Source organism: Dipodomys spectabilis, unplaced genomic scaffold (assembly GCF_019054845.1).
Source record: "Dipodomys spectabilis isolate Male_0828 unplaced genomic scaffold, ASM1905484v1 ptg000060l, whole genome shotgun sequence".
Taxonomy (NCBI): domain Eukaryota; kingdom Metazoa; phylum Chordata; class Mammalia; order Rodentia; family Heteromyidae; genus Dipodomys; species Dipodomys spectabilis.
This window is the reverse complement of record NW_024870737.1, coordinates 72883-95777: the sequence shown is the minus strand read 5'-3', so window position 1 is coordinate 95777 and position 22895 is coordinate 72883. Positions and strand designations below refer to the sequence as shown.

General features: G+C 48.7%; 1 protein-coding gene across 3 annotated transcripts in view; it reads left to right on the top strand.

Annotated features, from left to right (window-relative positions):
• The window catches only part of Znf185 (zinc finger protein 185 with LIM domain), a 58861-nt gene that overhangs the window by 21750 nt on the left and 14216 nt on the right, over window positions 1–22895 (top strand). For 2 of the 3 annotated variants that reach the window (XM_042680420.1, XM_042680419.1), the window contains exons 12-17: window positions 3459–3545; window positions 5406–5510; window positions 7092–7190; window positions 9144–9233; window positions 13612–13809; window positions 19812–20009. In XM_042680420.1, the coding sequence (XP_042536354.1) occupies window positions 3459–3545; window positions 5406–5510; window positions 7092–7190; window positions 9144–9233; window positions 13612–13809; window positions 19812–20009 (777 nt within the window). The remainder of the gene's footprint in view (window positions 1–3458; window positions 3546–5405; window positions 5511–7091; window positions 7191–9143; window positions 9234–13611; window positions 13810–19811; window positions 20010–22895) is intronic. The other variant, XM_042680421.1, reaches the window with a different exon arrangement.

Sequence of the window (22895 nt, the reverse complement as noted above, 5' to 3'; positions counted from 1 at the left end):
TCAGCCTGCCCGAGAAAGAAGCTCTGCAGTCCCTAGCACTGTTCACGGCTGCCCTCTTTGCCAGTGCAGATAGGGGCAGATCGGATGCATGAGGAGTGTGCCTAGCCCCACCCTTTGGAAGTCAGGAGTCCAGGAGCTGGACTCAGCCACAAGCTGGCTCTACCCTGTGTGTTAGTCAGGTGTTTCCCACCTGCCTAGTTGGCTAGGCCTGCCAAAGAGAGAAGGTCTGCCAGAGTGGTGACAGGGCATGGGGCAGGCTGAGCCCTGCTTATCTCACGCCAGGCGGGGCCGTGATTTGCCCTGATTTCTAAGCCCTGAGTGTCCAGGTAGATAATGGTGCTCTCTTGTCTTTAGATGAAGAGCATCAATACCTCCTTGTACTTTGCACTGAATAGTGCTAAGTCCTCCAGGGAGCGCCACTGCCTGCTTGCTGCAGTTGAAAGCACCTGCCTAGATTGAGAGCTTTGTCCAAGCCCAGTTCTGCACCTCTGTGGCACCCTGAGAAACACCTGAGGCTAGAAAAGGAGAGTGTATCCCTATGAGTCACTTCCTGGACCACAACTGTCTATTCTAGCTCTCCTGGAGCCATTTGACACCGTCCAACTTGAGCTTCCACCACTGTTAGACATGTGACCCTTCACTGTCTGCCCTACTCCTCCCATCAGAGCTCCCATCCATAAGGGATCTTTGTTTGTGCCAGTCCTAGGGCTTGACCACAGAGCCTGGACACTGTCCCTGAGCTTTTGTGCTCAAGGCTCCTGTTCTACAACTTTGAGCCTTAGCTCCACTTCTGGCTTTTTGGTAGTTAATTGGAGATAAGAGTCTTGCAGACTTGCCTACCCAGGCTGGCTTTGAACTAGAATCCTCAGATCTCAGCCTCCTAAGCAGCTAGGATTACAGGTGTAAGCCACCAGCACCTAGCCGTAAGGAACCTTACAGCTTGGAAAAGAGAGTTGCAGAGCTCCTTGTCAGACAATATGTAGGAGCCTTAGTGGTTGATGGGGTTAGGTCAGCAGCCGTAGACAGGAACCACAGACTGGACAGCTTCAGCTACAGAAACTTCCTCATGGTTCTGGAGACTGTAATCCAAGACCAAGGTGTATTAAGACTTGATTCCTCCTGAGGCCTCTCTCCTTGCGAGGTAGATGGTCACTTTTTCTTTGTGTTCTTGCATAATCTTCCCCATATATATGCCTACATCTTCATCTCTTCTTTGGAGAATGCTAGCTACACTGGAGTGGGAGTACTTTAGTGACCTTACAGTACTCTGAGACCCCTGTCTCCAAATATCATACACATCTGACAAGAGCCATGCCACAACAGTATACATTTTAATTTCTCTTCATCTTTTGAAAAAAAGGAATAATTTTAAGATGCCTTTAATAGAGAGTACAGGTGGAAGTTTGAGTAGTACTATATGACAGATTTGAGAGACAAAATTGTCTTGCCTGAGTGGCCTTAGGAAATGGAGCTCAAGCCAGATTATGGAACATTCTAGACTCCACGCTCTCTCACAGAGCAGACAGAAGGAATTTTCCCATGTCAGAGTGTGACTAGTTCGAAAAGCTGGAGATGGGTCCAAACTCTTAATAGTAGGCTCACCTTGATGCCTTGGACACTTTTCCCCTAAAGTTCTGCGGCCAAAACTAAATATGAAACACACAGCTACTTCTGTTGAGCTGCTGGCCAGTCTTGAGCTTCTGGAGAGTCTTGTTCTCTGACTCTATTAATCAGATGCTGCACTGGGCTTGGCAGTCACCAGTGGTTCTCCCCCCCCCCCATGCCTAGTTCCTAACTCTACCCATCTGAAAAGCCCAACCAGAGGGGTTGACTCAACCAAACTCTGGGTCCTAACAAAGCAGGTTGATGCGAGGGCTATATCCTATATCATGGCAGTGTCCTCCCTCATCCTGACCCTCCTTCATCCTGACTCTAACATGTCAGTCCAAAGGTTACCTTCTCATGACTCCGGTGCACCCTGTGAATTGAGCTGCTTGTCCATCGTTGTGTTGGTCATGCTTTATGAGCTCTCTGCCTTCTGAAATCAGTGCAGGGCCTCAGCCTTCTGGGTTCTGGTCCTATGGTATTGATCCCATGATGCAACCTGACAGTATTTAGGGAACAGGGAGTAAGAGCATGGCTTCTGGCACAAAATATAACCCTGGATTTGCCTCCTGTTGGCTGAGTGACCTTGAGCAAGTCCCTTTACCTTTCACTACTTTGATTTTTTTTTCATATACGGCATACAAAAAGCATCAATTTTTACTCAAGATTGTCTCAAATAAGTAGGATATCGCATTTCAATATTTAGCCTACTGGGCAGTGGTATTGATAATAGGTTTGCTAATTTGCAGAACTCGCAGAAAGAGCCTAGTATTGCCCCCTACTGGAAACTATGAGTACTGCAACTAAGTGCATTGAGAAGGAATTCTTCCCTTCCAGCCTACCTCCACCCCGCCCCCCCCCCCCACCTCCTCTCTCTCAGGATGGTGTCAGGATGGGTTAATGTGCTCTATGGCACAGGTCACTGTCACTTCCATTCCCACGGGTGTGCAGGGACATAGTGGGTGTTCAGCGATCACTTTGGGGATTCAGGAAATGCCTGCTATCCAACCGTATGCAAATTTCCAAACTGTTCTTGGTCTTCTGTAGTAATCAGCTCAAATGAAAACTTCATATAGCACTAGAGCTCTCTACAGATTATGGTTTGGGAAGGTAGCAAGGCTTGTATGGGGCAACAGATAAGGAGAGACAAGATGGCCCCTGTATTCATCTGCTGAGACTCTGTAACAAAATGCCAGAAAGCGGGTGGCTTGAAACCGTAGAAATGTAGTTTCGTGCAATGTGAGAGGCCCAAAGTCTTATCAAGGTTGGCAGAATCATGCTGCTTCTGCAGATTTTAGGGGAGAATCTGCCCCAGGTTTTTCTCTTAGCTTTTGATGCTCACTCTCCATACCATTCCTTGGCTTGCAACTTTTTACTTCTGTGATTCTTTGCCTATGTCTTCACGTGGCCACCTTCTCTCTCATGTGCCTGTATCCAAATGTCCCTCTGCATCTAAAGATGCCTTCTGTCTTTGTAAGGAGAATATGATCACATCAGTTCCCACCCTACTTCAAGCCAATCCTGTGGCTTCTCATTGCCACACAGATATGGTCTCATTTCTACCCAGAAGGCCTTGTTGCTGTGCCTGAGAGAGTTCAAGGTGCAGTGTGTCCCCCTTTCTACTCCTTCCTCAGGGGCCTGAAGGTAAGGGGCCTCAGCTCAGCTGCAGTACTCAGAAGGTTCAAGGTTAAAGAGCAGATGAAAGCCAAACCAAAGGAGGAGCTTGGTGGGCATGAGTGTCCTGCTCACTAGCCAGGAGACGCCTGAGGGAAAAGGTCCCTGGATGCTACACAGATGGGGAAGTTGGAGGATTTTCCCATCATCAACCCTCCAGTGTCTCCTTTGGCCTGCAGCTTGAGAGGTGAGGAGATTGTCCGCCTGCAAATCACAACACCCAGGGCAGGACTCCGCGTGGTGGCCCCGGAACTGGAAAGCATGAGGTATGGAGAACTCTGATGTGACCCTGTTTCGTTCTATACTATCCTTTTTCTTTTTCTTTTCTGTTTTTCTTTTCTTGCATGTTGGTAAGGGGGCTTGATCTCAGGCCCTCCAGCTCTCACTTGGCTTTCAGGCTCAAGGCTGCCTCTCTATCACTTGTGCCACACCGCCACACCTCTACTTTGGGCTTTTTGGTGGATAATTGGAGCTAAGAGAGTCATGGACTTTTCTGTTCAGTCTGGCTTTGAACTGTGATCCTCAGATCTCAGCCTGAGTAGCTAGGATAACAGGTGTGAGTTTCTGGCACCTGGCTCCTGTATACCATTCTAGGGAGACAGGATGCAAATGACGAGGCCTGCCACCTGGTTTTGCCACTGTGGAGCTGAAAGATTAGTAGGTGCCAGTAATCCTGGGTTTTCTATCCTCAATTAATTCTTTCACTGAACACTGAGTATGAAATGTGCACTTGGGCCTTGTGAGGCTGCAGTCAGTCGCCACAGCGGGATCCAGGGACAGTAGGGACGCTCTGAGTCAGAGTGGCCGCTTCTATGTCTGATGATGGAGTCAATGCAGTCATGGCCAATGCTAACCACACTGTGTGCCCCAGTCCACAGGAAGTGACAGTATGGCTGGGCTGCATGGGGACACTGGGTTCATGTAGCCTCTTGTAGCCGCTGTGGTAATTGCTTTGCCTGTGGTGGGCAGGGGGGAGCACTGGTAACTGGGTAAGATTCCTGAATTAGCCTGCCTTTGTCTGTCCTCAACCCACCCCCCACCTCCAGCCCAGGGCCACAAGTAACCTGGAGTACAAAGGGCCCAGCTCTTTTTGGGGGAAGCAGAGGACCGTACAGGCAGGTGACAGGCAAGCAGCTTTGGGAGCCGTGAGCTGAGCCCAAGAGAAGATGGATGGGGCACTTGTGAAGCCCAGAGTGTGGGGAGGGAAGCAGGATCATACATCAAAGATGATCCCTTAATCCCTGCAACACTGAGAACTCAGGGAAGGCTTCCTGGAAGAAGTAGCTTGGAAGATGAATCAAAAAGTCATCGCTAGGTCCCCTTATACTGCTCCTTGGATCCCGCTTCCTGCGACACACTGCTTTCCATTTTATTCTGTGTTGCTTCAAGTTCCACTGTCCCCCCCTGGGGTTCTGGCCACCCCACCTTAGCTATCTGCCACTGCATTCTACTGTCTCATCCTCAGACGGCCTCCCATGAATTTACGTGGGTAACTATTGGGAAGTCATTAGCTCAAGGGAGACAGTAGATGCCATGGGAAGAGAACAGATGTAGGTAGCCCAGCAGGTGGCCAAGTGTGCGGACAGGGAGGAACTCGGGGAACCCAGACATTAAGGGACAGAAGGGAGGAGAGGTGGCAAGGATGAGGGAGTAGCCACGATCAGCTAGGACTGATGGCGTCCTGAGATGGCAGTGATGGCTGACTTCCTCACAGCCTCAAAGACAATAGCACAAAGGTTGAGGCTTGAGATTTAGATTAGCTTACCTGGTAGGCAGCATCGTCCAGAACTCTGAACTCAGGCTGGGTTCAAATCCCACCTCTTCCTCTTATCTGTAGAACTTGGAGCACATCACTCAGGCCTTCCAGATGTACGGTGGCTTACCTGGAAAATGGGAATATAAGAATATAACAACACTGCCCATGTCCTGGGGTTGCATAGAAAGTCATAAGGACAGGGTGTGCTCCCCAGTCAATATTATTAGCAATGAGTTTTTGTGGACAGTTAATTAATCAATAGGAGATACTAAGTTCCTTTTAGACGACTGGCATTTGAGGATGACGTAACTGGCTCCCCTGGCATGTAGGTGGCTCCCAAGTGGTTAACTCACATGTCTTTCCTCCATAGGTCTTCCCCAGGCCACAAAGACAAGGAGGCACCTTGCTCTGTAGGGCTCAAGAGAAACTCTGCTGGCGAGGAAACCTTCAAGAGCCCCAACACGGACTCTAAAAGGTAATGCACTCCAGGGAACAGACTAACCCAAGAACACAAAGACCATGTGCACCCAGCGGAAGGCCTCTATGGCACTTGGTCTAAGATCAGCAGCTGAAACTGGGACCAGGACTATTTCTGGTGTGCCCCGGGCAATTGTATAGGTGTTTAGTGAATATTTGTTATAAGAATTAATGGGGCTGGATGTTGTGGTACATGCCTGTAATTCCAACATTTAGAAGACAGAGGTAGGAAGATTACAAATTCAGAGCCAGCTTGGGCTGCATACTGGTGGCGCACACCTACAATCGTAGCTACTCAGGGGAAGGAGATCTGAGGATCCAGCATTTTGAATGTCTATGAGACTCTTTTTAAAATTTTATTTTATTGTAAAGATGCTGTACAGAGAGGTAACAGTTACATGAGTAAGGTAGCGAGTGCATGTCTTGTCTTGTTGAACATTGTTACCCTGTCCTTTGATTTCCTCCTACTATCTCTTCCCTCCTGTACCTCCCCAAGGTCCATAAAGACTTTGATCTCGAGTTAAGCAGCAGTAAAAAGCTGAAGTGGAGCTATGGCTCAAATAGTAGAACACCTTCCTTTAGAGCAAAAGCTAAGGAATAGCACCCAGGTCCTGAATTCAAGCTTCAGTACTGGTATACACACACACACACACACACAGTGAGAGAGAGAGAGAGAAACCAGCAAGAAGGAAAGAGAGAGAGAGACAGGGAGAAAGAGAGAAAGAGGGAGAGAGGAAAGGAAGGAGTGAGGAAAGAAAGAAAGGGAGGGAGGGGGGTATGGGAAGGGCAGCTTTCTGCTAAGAACACCCAGTGAACCGAGTTCTTGGCCCTCAATGGGTTCCTTCCACTCACCAAAAGCTGCCTCACTTTCTATGCAATTACTCTAGAACAAATCGTCTTTCCCAGGTTGACACTCAGAGGAATTCAATGACCAAAGAAAGTATGGATGTTTATAGAACATCTAGTAAAGACTTGTCTGTCGAGAAAGGGAGACATTTGGGAACAGAGGGTGAAGGCTGAGGAATCAGAGCCATGATGGAGAGGGATGAGCCCAGAGGGGATGGCTGTGCCTGCTCATGCCACCATCACCCTGCAAATCTCTGGGCTGCCTAGGGAAGAATGATCTGGTGAGCAAGGACTGCACATCCCCATTTCCTCCATGAGAATTTGAACCCACTCTCCAGTCTTCTCAGTGTGGCACCCTGGAGTCCCAGTCAGGACTCTGGTGTCTGGGAACAAGGAAATGGAGCCCCAGATAGATGGAAGAACCTTATCTCTGCCTTTGATGGCCTAATGCCTTGCCCCGTGCTCTCTTGCCCTGTTGGCCCCCAACATGTCCTCCTCTCCAAGTTTCCACCTTGCTGTGGTTCTTGCCTCTGTTCCTTAACAATCAAGTCTGAAAGAAACACAGAAATACTTGTTAGACTCCACTTGGTGTTGGCTAAACTCTTGTCAGAGCTATGTAGGGAGGAGGCAATCAAGGGCCTGCACTTCCAGTCCTTGAGACCTGCCCTCAAGACTTGTAAGTTAGGTAAGGTCAAAGAGCAATCGCAGTCAAATGCTTTTCTTCTTAAAACAGATCAGCTGCGCAATTCAGTGATGGCACCGAGGAATCTGGAGCCACAGGGTCTACACCAGAAGTCTCCACTGGAGAAGACAATGGCTCTGACACAAAAGGGTAAGGTGTTTGTGACACACAGGTACTCTCAAATCTCTGGTGATAGGCCAAGCTCAAGCTTCCAAACTGCTAAGGCTGCTGAGGGGTGGGGGGCTCTGGTAAGTTGTTGGGATTGCTGTGTGCTGCTTCTCCCATGCCCTGCCCCCAACCATCTCCTTTGTCTTGGGCTTCCCACTTCTCTTGGGATTACTTGTGTTCCAATCTTGCTTCTTCTTCCCCCACCACTGTCATTTGGCCCTTAAGCTCCTGCAGAGCACGTACAAGGCCTAGCTACTAGACAAAGGTCCGTCCCTTAGCTGGGCCTCGCCTTGGGCAGATAGAATGTATGGGGAATACAAAAGGGACAAAGAAATGGATGTATATATATAAATGGTGGATGGATAAGTGCCATTTTCTTTCTGAGTACTGAAGACTATGGGAGGAAGGGGAGCTACTCCCCTGCCTTCTCCCCACGGCGGTGCAGACTGCCTCAGTTTATTATTGGCTACTGTCAACTTTTGGTCCAATATGATTGGCTCTGGTTCTGGGTGCTTTGGTTTTGAATATTTATCTGGGCCATCTTTCTTGCTCATGCACCCCTCATCAAAGGAAATCTTTGCTTTCTACTCCTATGGAACAACTTCCTCTTCCATTCATTTTCATGCGTTTGTTCAATCATGGCGTGTAATCATTATAGTTACACAACTGGTATGAATAGGCTTGGGGACAAACATGAGGGAGTCTTAGTAAATGTTACTCAAGTGGAGGGCACAGATGTGTGCAGGCGACACGGTACCCTGTGAACATCAGTATGCGTATTTTACAGAGACAGAGGATGTGGCTTCACAGCAGGGATCCTGGGTAATAGAGGCTCAGGAAATATGTAGCAACTGGGTAAATACAGATGGACGGTGAAAAGGTCCCCGTGCCTACAAATGAGCACAAGATCCAGTAAGAGCAGGGAGCATATTAGCAGGTGCTATGGTTGAGGCAGTATTTGCAGTACTTGCTCATGAGTTCATTTGTTTCTGTTAGAATACTTCCAAGATCGGATGCTTGTTCCTAGTTTACTGATAATAGAGCAGTGGACCAAAGAGGTCAGGCAGTGTGCCCAAGGTCACACAGCTAGGAGAGACTAGCAATGATTGGAATCCAGACCATGTGTTTCTAGGTTGCTGCACTTAACCAGTAGGCAACACTGTCCCACGTGTCCTTTGAGCAGTTCCTCATCTTTGGGGACAGAAAGCCACTTTTTTCAGGACAAAAAGTCCTGAACTTGGACCAGCTTGGCCTCCTCCAACAGGTGCGGTTCAGGCGCTAGCTCCACCCCTTTGTTGGGTGATCAGGATGTACATGGTGCCAGCTGTCACTCCTGTGAGCCTGGACCAGCAGCCGTCAAGTAAGAGTGTGACAACTTCCCCAGGGACCAATCCCATTGCCACACCCAGCCCTCAGAAGTCATTCCAAGCTCCAGTGCCCACAGTTCTCAGCTCCTTCAAATGTCAGGTGCTCACAGCAGGGCGGGGGCCTGATCTAGAGCTACTGGGGGCAGTAGGAAAAGTGGGACAGGTGATAAGGCTATTGGTCCCAGGACCTTTCAGCATCAACCGCCATGAACTCACTGTGAGGTGGTAGGGAACCAGAAGCGGAAAGGAGGACACTGGGAGGCCACCCAAGAGAACACATTGTCCTGAGCACTGTCCGTGAGCCTGTCCCCAAGGGACTATACTGTGGCTCACCAGGTAGGAGGGAGGGAGAGAAATCCCAAGGTCAGGCTCAGCAGAGAGAGCTGAGTCCGAGGGAACATGTGGCTGGAAAGGACAGATGGTAGCAGTGGTACAACTGAAAAGCCATCCACCCCTGGCAGGCACAGTTCCATTTGCCTGTGAGAAGGCGGCAGGCAAAGAGGAAAAGTTGGGCCCCAGCCAACTTCCGTGGCAGACCTCAGCGGTCCTCTCTGTTTTCTTCCCTCAGCTCCAGTTCCACTTCAGCCTCTGTTGCCCCGGCTGATAGCAAGGATGGCAGTGTAGCAGACCTGGAGGCTACCAAGGCAAACTCCAAGGGGTAAGGAAGGCATCAACAGGCAGTGCTGAGAATCTGGAATGGAGCGAGAAAGCATGCGTATGCAGTAGCCTTTGTCTAGGAAGGTCAGGCAGGAGAGCTGGCCTCAGGAACAGAGCAAAGAAGGAAGCCCTAGTGGGAACAAATGCCTCTGAGGCCAGGAAGCTTTCTGTGAAATCCTATTGCTTGCAGCTCATTAGTGCTCCCAAATTAGGAAGTATCCCCCTCTTTTAGTTTGGTCCAGGCTGGAACAAGACAAATCAAGCATGGCTTTGTTTGCAAGGAGTCCTCATGCAGTCTATGTGGAATAAGTGGGGGAAGGTTGGATAAGATGTGAACCACGTTTGAGCAACACATCAGTACTACAGCAGGGAAGGAGTCTTTGGTATGGTTTAACAGAGAGGTTGTTTTTGAGGTTTTTTTCTTCATTAGATTCCTATGAATAGGAGTCCTACAAACAGTGAGAAGAGGATCTAGGAAGCTCAAAAGAACCCAGTGTTTCCTCTGTGTATAGCTGTGTGTGTGCAGAGATGTGATGTGAGTCTTTGGGGGAAGGAAATGATGGGAGAGATGGCTTTTCAAAGTAAGTAGAGCTTACTGGCTTTTTGTGCACAATACTGTTAATAACCACAAGAGCAAGTTCACTGGGGCACCTGTTGTGTTCACAGGATCCCGTAGAGCAGCCCCTAGTCTGTCCAGGTTTATGCCTAGTTAGAATAAAGAGTTAAGGGTATGTCTGAGATAGAAAGGTGATGGTGACTGAAAGCTTATATGCATTCAGAGTAGAGGTGATTCAGGTAAGGAAAAGGAAGGGACAAAAAGACCTCAGCTAGCTTTGTTATTCAGAAAATGTGCACTAATTTTGTAAAATGTTCAACATTTGAGGCAAGTACTTTTGAAATTGGCATCTCTGTTTCTTTTTGTGCTGGTCCTGAGGCTTGAACTCCTCATCTGTATGCTGTCTCTGAGCTTGCTTGCTTGCTTTAGTTTATTTTTAGATCAATACTAGCACCCTACCACTTGAGCAACAGCTGTACTTCCAGCTTTTTGTTGGTTAATTAGAGATAAGAATCTCACAGATTTTCCTGCCCAAGTTGGGTTTAAAGTAGATCCTCAGATGTCAGCCTCCTGTTTACAATTGTGAGCCACCAGATCCTCGCTAATAGTTAAATCATGTGTGTGTGTGTGTGTGTGTGTGTGTGTGTGTGTTTGCCTTGTACTAGCACTGGGTCTTGAACTATAGACCTTATGCTTTCCCTTGCCTTTTCTGATTAAGGCTGGTACTCAACCATTTGAGCCATTGCTCCATTTTGTTTTTTCTTTTTACAACTTCCAGTCTCTTCTCTTTTCCCAGCTAGGTGGTGAATATCTTCCTGAGCTAATCTCCCCTCTTCTTCACTCCAAGAGTGATCTAGTAAATAAAGCATCTAATTTCCACAACCGAGGGCAGGAGATACTCTCTCTTGAAAGTTAGAGACTAGACATGCCAGTCTACATGAATACCATTCACTACACATGACAGCACCTCATCTCCCAACACACAACGGAAATAACAAGAAAAAACAGTAATAATGCTGAGGTTGCCAATTCCTCCTCTTTCACATTCACGATCTGCTTGGGAACAGAGTCAGGCTGTAAACAAGAAAAGGCGTGGACCTGAGAGTAGCCGAACCTGACAGAGACGTAATATTACGCAGGACAGGCAGAAGGCGTGGTCCACCGCTTTGGCGAGATTTCCCGGCGGCTTGCACGTAGCCACTTGCGGTTGCGGTGTGAGTGCGCCTGCGCAGGCCGCCATTTCCTGTAGCCGAGAGCTTGGGCTGCGACGTCTTGGGGAAAAGGCGCTGGTCGGGAAGCCAAAATGGCTGCTCGGTCGCGATCCGGCGCAATGGGGCTCCTCCAGAGGTCGTACCCGCATCGGCCGGTAGGTGGCAGGCGAGGATCACAAATGGTGTTGGCCGCTCCGTGGCCCCTCCCCCACACTGCTGGGCTCCGCCGCCCCGCCCCCAGGGCCCAGAGGAGCCGTCCCCAGGGACAACACGATGCGAGGGGAGGGGGAAGAGTCAGGAGAGAAGGAAAGGAAGAGATCACAGTGGGGCCTTGTCCGCAGAGGACTCTGGGCAAAGCCTGACTGAAGGGTGGGGGTTGGGGAGCTGGCCTGCGCCCTGGAGCTCAATGATGAGGGACTTAGAAGTTTGATCCGGGAGCAGGCTGGACAGGCGACAGCAGGAGTGGGAGGTTACAGAATGCTAGAATCTTACCTAGGTTACAAAGCTATTCCAACTGAATCTGTAGAGATTCTGCACTATACTAACTTGGTTCTGCTCCGTTACATGGATAGGAAGAGATGACACAGTACACTGGTGTCACTATGGACTCCGATGCTTGAGTTCAAAACCAAAGTCTACATCATTGACTACTTGTGTGGCCTTGGAGGTATTGTTACCTGTATCCCCCCATTTCCTTATATGGATACTACTACAGGTCATAATATATTCTGTCATATAGACTTGTGAGGACTTCATGAGGCTACATTAGGACGTTTCTAAGCACAAAGGATAATAATGTCAAATGCTGGTTTTACAAAGGCTTCAAGTAAGATGAAGCACCTCTAGAGGAATGATTCCCTTAGTCAGCTGAACAAGGGCCCTTAAGAAGCTTGTCTCTGCTTACCTTAACCAAATTTATTGCCCTGAATTCATTTGATAGCACATTTCCTTCCTGTTGAAGTGTTGTATCAGATTTTGCATCTAAAAAATGCTATTTTTCTCCTTGTTATGCAGCAGGCGTGGGTTTTACATAAGAAGCAGGTGAATTCTAGTTTCTTTCACTCACTGAGAACTCTTAGCCAGCACTAGAGGAATCTAGTCCAGATAGTGCCACAGTAGAAAGGGACAATGTCCTGTGGAGAGTGTGCTTATGTCCAGAATTAGCAATGGGCACATTACCCTCCTGGATCTTTGATTCAGACTAATTCCTACACCCACACAAATGGTTTCAGAAAATCCAAAAAACTCCAAATATAAACCTCATTCATGGCCACCCTCATTATTACCTATCAGTAACCACTTAACTTCTAGGCAGTTCATCAGACCCCAGACAAATTAACAAAGAAATAAGATTGTTCTCCTCCCCCTCCCCATATTATATTGCTCAACAAAGCTGCTTGTGTTTGATTAATATTTCCTATTCTTGACCTAGATGGATTCCATCTCTTAAAATCAAAGTAGCGCTCCTCCAAGGCCTAAGATAAAGAGTTGTTATTCATCCATTTCTCCTTGTGTTGCACTGAACCTGAGATTGCTCTTTTTTTGTACTTTTGGGATTTTCTTTGGGGGTGGGTGTGTATGTGCCAATCCTGAGGCTTGAACTCAGGGCCTAGGAACTTTCCCTGAGCTTTTGCTCAAGGCTAGTGTTCTACCACTTGAGCCAGACCTCTATTTCTGGCTTTTGGAGGGGTGGGGTGGATAGTGTCTTGGAGATAAGAATCTTATAAACGTTCCTGCTCAGGCTGGCTTTGAGCCAGGATCCTCAGACCTCAGCCTCCTGAGTAGCTAGGAGTGCAAGCATGAGCCACAGGTAGGTGCCCAGCTTCCAAATTTCTCTTTTGAAGAAACTTGGTTCTGGTCCCTAATTTTGAGGACAGCTTCTATCACCACACTTCTACAAAGCACTGTGAAGCTGCAAGTGTCACTTGGTTTATTATCCCTGCCAGGGAGTTTTAGTTTCTCTTCAGTGAGGCCAAAAAATGACATCGTTTTTGGACATAGAAGTCCCTGAAAAGCATGACCATCACCTTCCATGTTACTCCAGCATGAAAACGGGAAACCTATTTAGTATGAACTTAACTTCCTTAATAAGAGTGCCAGGGATGGTGGTAGTTGATGGTTTTGTCTTGGGGTCACCCACCACCAGCTACTGGAGGCAACCCAATAGTGCTACCAAGTTGCTTTAGGTTCAGTTAAATCTGAGTGCTGGGATGGTGGGCTCAGGTGCCCCTGGCCTAGGAGTTCCTAGGATCAGGAACAGGAATGGTGATGTGAGGGTTACACAAGTGGAAGATGAATGACCAGCATTTCCTCTTTCTTTCCCTGGTGCTTGTCTTGAGAATTCAGCACAGGTGTGATGTAAGGCCAGGAAGAACCCCAAAGAATTTCCAGCCCAAGACAGCTGGGGAAGAAGACACTCCCTGCTGGATTCAAGTGCATTTGTTTATTATCCACAGAGGCTAGCTTTTTCCGTGATAAATGAGGAGCAGTGTGCCTGGCTCCCCCCTGCTGCATCCTCAAACACATGAGCCCCTCTGTGCCTGCAGGAGCTGATGGTGAGTGTGGCCAGGTGAGCAAGGGCCACTTCCACCAATCATGTGCTTCTCTCTCAGGATCTCTACCGGTTATGAGGTGAAGAGTGTGGGCCCCAAGATCAGTGAGGCCTCGCCAGAGAGATCTGGAGCCCCAGGAGCTGTCAGGGAAGACACAGCCGTACCCGCTGAGCAACCAGAAGATCCCAGTGCCTTGGAGCCGCAGAGCAGCCTCAGCAGTTCGGAGCAGTGCGTCGAAGTGCAGAGCTGCAGCAGCAGGTGAGGTTCTAGCTGCCCTGGGCATCTGCCAGCTGGAGCTCAGGGGTTCTGTCAGGGGCCACAACCCAGGTAGAACTTGCTTCCTCCACTCCCATGCCAGCGTCTTGACATATTACACAACCCGGTGCTTGTGCTGCTGCCTTGTGAGCAGGATCCTAACGGCCACTGCTAGGCTGGCTGCTTATGGCTTGAGATGCAAGCCTAGGGTTGTAATAGGTGGAGCTGTGTGAGCACAGGTGTACGCACATGAATCCCCAGTGCCTCCCAGAGTTTATGTGCATGGCAGGTAGGACGTAGGCTAATTTTGTATGCACAGTGCTACTGTGCAACTGTGACAGACATCACTAATGACAAACTATAAGGGACAGGGATGAGTGGAAGGGAAGATGATACCATGATAAGGCAGTGGAAGAAGGTCACAGTGAGAGGACTCAAGCCTGCTCTGAGCAGGTGGGGGTAGAAGTGACAGGAGATTGATTGGCATGTTGGTATGTGTGCAGGGGGAGGAGAGAAAACATGATGTGACTGGTGTGGGTGGGAGATTTTCAAGTCTCTCCTTTTTCCACACAGCCATGCACTCTTCCACCCGCTGTGCCTCCATTGCTGTGACTTTTAGGAGTAAAGAAAAGAATTAGCTACTTCTGCAGATCAGTGTGGAGAGCTGCACACCTGCTATAGAAACACTTCCCTGGCCCAGAAGACAGGACATGGTGGAAGTGAAAGTGTGTCCTCCTGGGGGTCTTCTTGCAGACTCCTCTTGCAGAAATAAAATGAAAATGTGCATTCACCCTGAGTTCTGGGACTCCTGGTACCACTCTTGCATAAGCAGTCAGGCAGAAGGGCATTTCAGGGCCAGGTTCACCTGTTACAAACTTTTTGTTATTTACGAATGTACTCACTGGGTGTCAGTGGCTATACCTGCAATCCTAAGCTAATCGGAAGGCTCAGACGTGAGGATCCAACTTCAGATCTACCCTAGGAAGGGAAATCCAATTAACCAGCACAAAGTCAGAATTGGAGTTGTGGTTAAAGTGATAGTGCACTAGCCTTGAACACAAAGCTCAAGGACAGTGGCCAGGCCTTCACTTCAAGCTCTAATGCCAACACAAAGAAAAGAATACTCCATGCATCCTTAGCTCCTTGGCCCTAGGCCCTCCAGGGGCCCAATCCAATGACACTGCGTGCACAGCTCTGTCCCCTGTCTCGTCATTCTTCATACTTTGCTCAGTGTTCACACTATCAGGAGTATGGAAAAGGGCTGCAAAGAAGGTGATTGGTTCTTTTTTTCCTCTAGGGTGAGGATAGGTCGTGGTGTCAGGAAGGGTGTTCCTCGCAGGTGACATTGGAGCTGGATTGGAGGGCTAAGATACTGTATGCCAAATGGATATGCGGGAGGTGGCTTTCCAGTAGAGGAAAGGGAACATGAAGCACGGTGGCCGTCGTGAGAAGGGAAGTTCACTCCTGTCGTGGGAGAAGGCACCTTCCGCTGGGCACAGGGTCCCCAGGACTGCTGAGAGTTGCCATACAGGAGTGTGTCAGGACAGAGAAGTTGTAGGAGGCTGAGGCTAGGGAGGTACAGGGCAGCATGAGGTCCGAGGTCCATGAGGAGGCCTAGAGAGGGGTGATAAGGCTGCACCATTGATAACGGACTGAGGGTAACAGTGAGGAAAATGGGGTGTTAAGGCAGCTCCCCGGATGGCAAGGCTGGATCACTAGGTGGAGGGTGAAAGCAACTAGCAGAGAGTGAAGAGCTAGGGATGGTGAGGTGTGGGGACCAGCATGAATCTGAAGTGCCTGGAGGCAATCTGAATGACAGTGTCCAGTATACCATTAAGTAAACGGGTGTGGAGCGGAGTGGCTAACTGGCTGAGAGCTGACACTTGTCAACATAGAGGGAGTCATTGAAGGGAGTAGGTGAGGTTGCTTGAAGCATGTCTTCAGAAGCCAATGGATACCAAGCCCACATTCTCTGCTTCGCCTCACCAGCACCCAGAGCCCTCATCCAGCCCCTGCCCATGGGGTTTGGGTTATAGAGGGAGATTTGGGAGCTGTACATCCAAACCTTTACCAGTAGACATGTATTCCCATTTCTGCTGTTGCTTTGTCTCAAAAACAAAGAAAAAGGCCGGGTGCCAGTGGCCCATGCCTCTAATTCTAGCTACTCAGGAGGCTAAGATCTGAGGATCGCAGTTCAAAGCCAGCCAATGCAGGAAAGTCCGTGAGACTCTTATTCCCAGTTAACCACTAGAAAACCAGAAGTGGCGCTGTGGCTCAAGTGGTAGAGTGCTTGCCTTGAGCTGAAATGCACAGCGACAGCGCCCAAGCCGAGTTCAAGCCCCACCACCACCAACAACAACAAACAGAGAAAAAGAAGGGCATTATTGGCCTCCTCAACCCCTAATCAAGTATACAAAATAAAAAGAGGTAAAGTCAAGTGCTGGTAGCTCACGGCCATCATCCTAGCTACTTAGGAGGCTGAGATCTAAGGATCACAATTTGAAACCAGGGCTGGGAAGGTGGCTCAGTGGTAGAGTGCTTGCCTTGCATGCCTGAGGCCCTGGGTTCGATTCCTCAGCACCACATAAGCAAAAAGAAAAAAGCAGGAAGTGGCGCTGTGGCTCAAGTGGTAGAGCGCTAGCCTTGAGCTGAAGAACTGAGGGACAAACCATCCAGGGCAAGGAAGTCCCTGAGATTCCTATCTCAAATTAACTACCAAAAATATCTTGAGCTCAAGTGGTAGAGCACTAGCCTTGATCAAAAAGAAGCTTAGGGACATTACCCAGGCCCTAGGTTCAAACCCCAGGATTGGCAAAAAGAAAAAAAAGAGGTAAAAATCAATGATGTTGACAGGCCTAGGTAAGGAAGAGGATCTGTAGAGAGGGTGTGAGAAGGAAGACTTCGGATAAATGGAAGAATTAGACAGGGGTGACGTCAGTCCCATGGCCGCTGCCTTGGGGAAGCAGGTTAGGGAGGAGGAGAGACTGATGTTAGGATGGAATGGATCGAAAAGGGAGTGTGAACTAAGGTACAGTTGGTGCGAACAAACAGCTCCTTAAGATGTTAGCCGCACAATTGCAGGTGTGGGAGATATGCGGGTATCCATAGCTCCCGGGTGGCAGGGAGGGATTGCTAAATATGAAAGCAACATAGTAGAAAAGATGAGTCTGCTGCTCAAATAGAAGACAGCGAATGTGAGGGAGGAGGGCTGCTGACGTCATAGCATAGTCTCAGAGCTGTGGGAAGGAAAGAAGGCTCTGTTTTGTAGACAGATGAGAGGTAGACCAAGAAAGGTGTAAGCGAAAAACTGCGGACTTTGAAAAATATAGGGATTTTTATTTTTTCCCCCTCAGGAATTTATAAGCTGCCCCTGCCATAATTAAACAAAATGGTACCTAGTGACTCTTGTGTGTCCAGCCAAGTGCTCTAAGCACTGGGGACACAGACAAGGCCACACCACTTGACAGGGGTTAGGGCTGACTTGAAAGTATGAAGAGAAGAGACCCCATGGGAAAATCAAAGGAACACCCAAGCTAGCTGAAGGGACAGGACACCTGGAGGACGTAGTTTTCTGGGTGGCGAAAGGGATCCGGGAGACAGGGAGATTCTCCTGTGCTAATGTGTGGTTTGCTATGGCTAGTTTATGGTGACAAGTAGGAGAATTGATGTTGGCCAAGTGATGTACAGAAGGATGTTAACGTCATGGGTTAAGGAGGGAAGGGATGTGGGAGTGAAGTTGAGGGAAACACGGGTTTTGAATAGGACGTTTAAGTGCTCAACACATCCCAGCTTCTACCCCTCCGTCCTCCCTAGGCAAGGACGCCAGATGTGATCTGCTGAAACAAGATGGGGGGAACAGTTTACTGAATGACACAGGACAAAGGCCATCCGGGCATTTATTAGCTGCAAGAGGATGGACCCTCCCTTAGATTTTCATCTGCAAAAAACAGGATGAAAATGTTATTGCTTCATAATAATAGCTGTGACTATTGTCAGTCTCTAAAAGGGAGGTGGCCTCTACCTTGGCTCTTGGGGACTAGATTTGAAATGTTGCAAAGAAGAATTTTAGGACCCATCAAAGTAGAGACCAAGAAAGTTTATTTCTAAAGCCAGACCAAGAATAGTGTACAACCCAGATATGGATGTAAGCACATCCACTAAGAAACTAAATGGTTGCTCTAGCATCATGGATATTTATGGTGGAAATATGGGCAGGGGTTAAGCTTAAATTTCTTCCAGTTTCAACTTCTGCTTTGTTCTGGTACATTCTGTCATTCTTGCAGTTACCCTAGTTTTGTTGTTGTTGTTAGTGGTGTTGTTTTGGTGTTCTGGGGCTTGAGCTTAGATCTTTGGTGGCCATCCTTTAGCTTTGTCACTCAAGGCTGGTGCTTTACCACTTGAGCCACAGCTTCACTTCCAGATTTTTGCAGGCTAATTGAAAATAAGAGTTTCATAGAGTTTTCTGCCTCAGCTGGCAAACAACTGGGATTACAAGTGTGATCCACCTGCACCCAAGTGTCTGCTTTGATATAATCAATTGCACCCATTGATAACAGGTGCCATCAGTTTACTAAATCTAGGTAACTGTGACATCAATGTTTGTTTTTCTTGATCATCCTTTTAAACAAAGTATGGGTTTCATCAGGTGCTTCTTTTAAGACAAATGTCTACCCTTGACATAAATGTTTTTTTCTTCTTTGTATATTGTTTGTGATCAATGGAGTTGTTTAACCATTTTTTTCTCCCCAAGGTTTTTTTTTTCCAATATCTTTGCTCTTTTTCCAGAGTGTACTACTAATTAGTTGAGTAAGCGTAAGCAGGAAAGGTCAGAAAGCCTTAAAAAAAAAAAAAAAAACTGTCATAGCTTAGTGAGGGAGTACAAAGCTTTTAAAAAAACTGTTTTTTAATAAAGCCATTCATTAACATAATGTTTATCTCTCAATTTCTGGCTCTAGTTTCCCACCACCATTTACTTTCCTTGAGCTACACTACTTCACAATAAATAAGCTGGGATGGAATGGGGGCGAGGAGCGGGTGGGGTGTGCCATCTCTAAATGCAAACTGGAGGCAATACATGTATGCCTGCGCATGCGCGCACAAAGATCATGGGCACTTAAGCCAGCGTGAGTGCGCTTGCGCACGCAGCCATTTCACACATCGGAGATCTGGGGCTGGAGTGCGTTTGTGGAAATGCAATAGTTCTGAAGGTGAAATGGCTGCCAGATCATAATCGTCCTCAGCTGCGGGGCTTCTCTTCAGGGTGTACCCGAGATGGCCAGTAGATGGCGTCTGAGGATCACAAATGGCTCCAGCCGCTCCTCTGGGCCCCGCCCTAGCAACAGTTCTCACCCCATCCCCCTCTCAGTGGATATCGCAGCCCTTTTGACAATCCCAGTGCCTACTAAAGAGCTGTACCTGCTCTCTCCTTTATCGAAGCCTCCGCAGCAGCCTAGGCTGAAACCCCGTCTCAGATTCCCAGCCCTGACTAGGCTCACAAAGCTTCTTAACCTGGGAGCCTGAGGGGAAGGCTGGATGGATTAGGTCGTTGTGCCCCTCCCTGCAATTCAACAGAACAGCTTGTAACTACTATGAATATTTTTTTTTAAAAATGATCATTAAGTAGTTGTATAAAGAGGTTACGATCCCCTAAGTCAGGTTATGAGAACGATGCATCTTGATGAATGCATTGAGTGTTTTTAAGAGTGTGTGGTAGGTTGGAGACTCAGAAGGACTGGAGTAAAGGAAGATGGCAGCATCGTGTGTTTCCAGTCAAAACCTCAAAATTTTAACACCTCACTGAGCTCATGAAGGGTGCTTTGCCTTTTCCAATAACAAGACAGTATCAGAGATGAGTTCCCTGGAAGAAGCGATTCCCAGGCTTCTATGGTGCAGGGCGTGCCTGGCTCCTTTCTGCCGCTGCCCCTCTGTGCCTGTGACAGCTAGTGTGCCCGGAGCTCACAAGGGCTACTTCCACCCTCCCTCCAATCGTGCGCTCTCTCTCTCAGGATCTCCGCCGGTTATGAGGTGAAGAGTGTGGGCCCCAAGATCAGTGAGGCCTCGCCAGAGAGATCTGGAGCCCCAGGAGCTGTCAGGGAAGGCGCAGCCGCACTCGCTGAGCAACCGGAAGATCCCAGCGCCTTGGAGCCGCAGAGCAGCCTCAGCAGTCCGGAGCAGTGCGTCGAAGTGCAGAGCTGCAGCAGCAGGTGAGGTTCTAGCTGCCTTGGGCATCTGCCAGATGGAGCTGAGGGGTTTGGTCAGGGGCCACACACATACACACACACACACACACACACACGGAGCCTATTACTCTCTGAATGGAGGCAGAGACAGACCAAAAGCAAACAAGTCAGGATATACTCCTCACAATAGTTCTGCACAGCTTTCACGTGGAGCCGTAGTGTGACATCTCTTAGGCCAAGGCTAACAGCCAGTTAGGGGCTGTCAATGTGGGTCAGGGGACTTCCGACATTCATGGAGTTGGGAGGTCCCAAGGGAAGGCATGTGCTCCTGTGCCTGAAGGAAAGAATGCCACAAGACCTCACTTCCACAGTAGTTTGAAGAGGCTGTGAAGTGCTAGTGCGAGGAAACAAGGGCCATGACAGAAGCCAAAGACCAAGGAGGAGCAGGGCAGAAGGGAACGGACAGTGCCAACTGCTTCATGTGCTTTCCTGCAAGCATCTCGATCTCCTGGTCTCAGTAGAGCAATGCCCGGCCACAGCAAATCACTGTGTTCTCAGTATGACAACCTAGGAAGCTTGTAGAATATTTTTTTCACACCAAAAATGATCTCGAAGCAGTCTAGGGTAAGGCTGTACAATGGCCTTCAACGTTCTGTGAATTCTTATCTGTAAAACTATGAGGAAAAACTGTGCTAAGGAAAAGCTGTGTGCTGGTGACTCACACTTGTCACCCTGGCTATTTAGGGAGCTGAGATCTGAGGATCAAGATTTGAGGCCACGTACTAGTCCGAAAACAAACAACAAAAACAAACAAAAAACATCTGTGAGGTAGAACCTGGGGAATTCAGATGCAGTAGAAAGCTTCAGTTCTAGGTTCTTCAGGAGTTTATATCAGTTGGTTAAGGCTCCTGGGGGTGGAGAGGGTATCTAAGGAAAGTTGGACTTGTTGGATCATATACAGTGTGGTCTCTGGATGGATCCTCACATATTATAAGACATAGAGGGCTGGAGAAAATGTCATAATTTGATAACATTCTCCCCAGTCCTGCAAGGTGACCTTCACCTCTGTCTCTGTGGTGGAGCTTTCTGGCCCCCACATCCAGCTTTGGTTCGTGGGAAGGCACCTTTGGCTCCTGCCGCAGCAGGTTGTAGAGTAGAGGCTTTTGGCCCATGGGAGGACTTCACTCCTCAGGATTCCCTCAGTCCTTCTGCTTCGAAGCTGTTCTCCTGCCCTCTCACCTGATGTTGATCCATGCCCTTGCTCTCACCTCTCTGGTGGTTCCGTGCCTCTCAGTTCCAAGAAATGGCCTAAAAGAGATTAGAATCCAGACAGTCAGCCCAGCACCTGCGTTATTAGTCACAGTGATATGCATCCTGTCCTGCCGCTTTACCCCAGTAAGCCAAGAAAGGAAAAATCGTGCTCTGACAGGAAGGGGCTCAGGATGGTCAGGGAAAGCTCTTGTGCTGATGAAGCAGTTTAGCTGTAAGGGCTTGCCTGTAAATAACCTGGGAAGAAGCAACTTGGGCAAATTAGAGAGGGATGGGGGCACCTAAACCATGAGCCATATGGCTGAACGGGAGACAGTGAGGGGAACAGGACAGGAGCTAGGTCCTAGGCTAGGGAGAGGATGCTGTTGAAAGGAAAGTGGGATAATTCCTCCAAGGGATGGACAGCAGTGTGTGTGTGTGTGTGTGTGTGTGTGTGTGTGTGTGTGTGTGTGTGTGTGTGTGTGTGTGTGTGTGTGTAGGGGGGGGGAGCTCCTGCAGCTCTGGTTACAGTGCTGAGCAGTTGCCCTGGGATTGCTTTTTGAACCATATCCCTTCAGTTCAGCTGTCTGCTCATTCTTCTGGACATGGATCACAGGATGCCTGCCACACGTTCAAACTATTCAGCCAGACAAAGTTCAGCTAGACAAAGTTCATCCTCTTTTTTTTTTTTTGTGGGTACTGAGGCTTGAACTCTGGGCCTGGGCGCTGTCCCTCAGCTCTTCAGCTCAAGGCTAGCGCTCTACCACTTGAGCCACAGCGTCACTTCCAGTTTTCTGGTGGTTTAATGGAGATAAGAGTGTCACGGACTTTCCGGACCAGGCTGGCTTTTAACTGCAATCCTCAGATCTCAGCCTCTTGAGTAACTAGGATTATAGGTGGGAGCCACCGGCGCCTGGCCTTCCTCTTCTTATTATAGGAAATTCTCTTCTTATTCTTGGCTTTTGCACTTTATTTCTCCCCTCCCCACATACACCTGTGTGTCCAAGTTCCTGTGGGGTCTCCCCTCCCATCCAGTCTCTTCTCCATTTCCCTGCTTCATGGGGTGCTACAGGAGTAGACACAGCATACACAATGTGCGGTAGACAGGCAGGTCCTTAGGTGTTATCTCTAAAGCCAGCTCTCTTGGGGAACTGCAGGCCAATCAGTGTGGCTGGGGGTTTGGTTGCATACGACTCACCTTGAGACTGGGATGAAGAAGAGCTAGGCAGGTACCAGGTCATGACTGCTCATTCTGAAAGCATTTGGACTGTCAGGCACTGGATTCCCTGGCAAGGAAGTGATGCTCCAGAGCTGGGCCAGGTGCAAGAGCCATATCCACAGTGAGGAAGGAGTGGCAGACAAGCCCACGTCAGTGCAGGGCTGGGTGTGCCCAGCACTGGCCCATGGCTGAAGCACAAAGGAAAAGGTGATCAGTGGTGTCTGACAGGAGGTCTAGAATGACATCAGGCATCGTGCAGACTTTGGCACAAGAAGGTAGAGTGTGGGTCAACTAGAACTTGGGCAGAGAAAGACCTGGGAGCGGCCTTGGAGGTTGCATCCCAGGACCGGAACCCTCTGTGGCATGGAGTCTGGCAGGAGCCTTCCTGGAGGCTGTGCATCTGACTTTTGTCCTTATCCACATCTACATTCATTTGGCTTTGT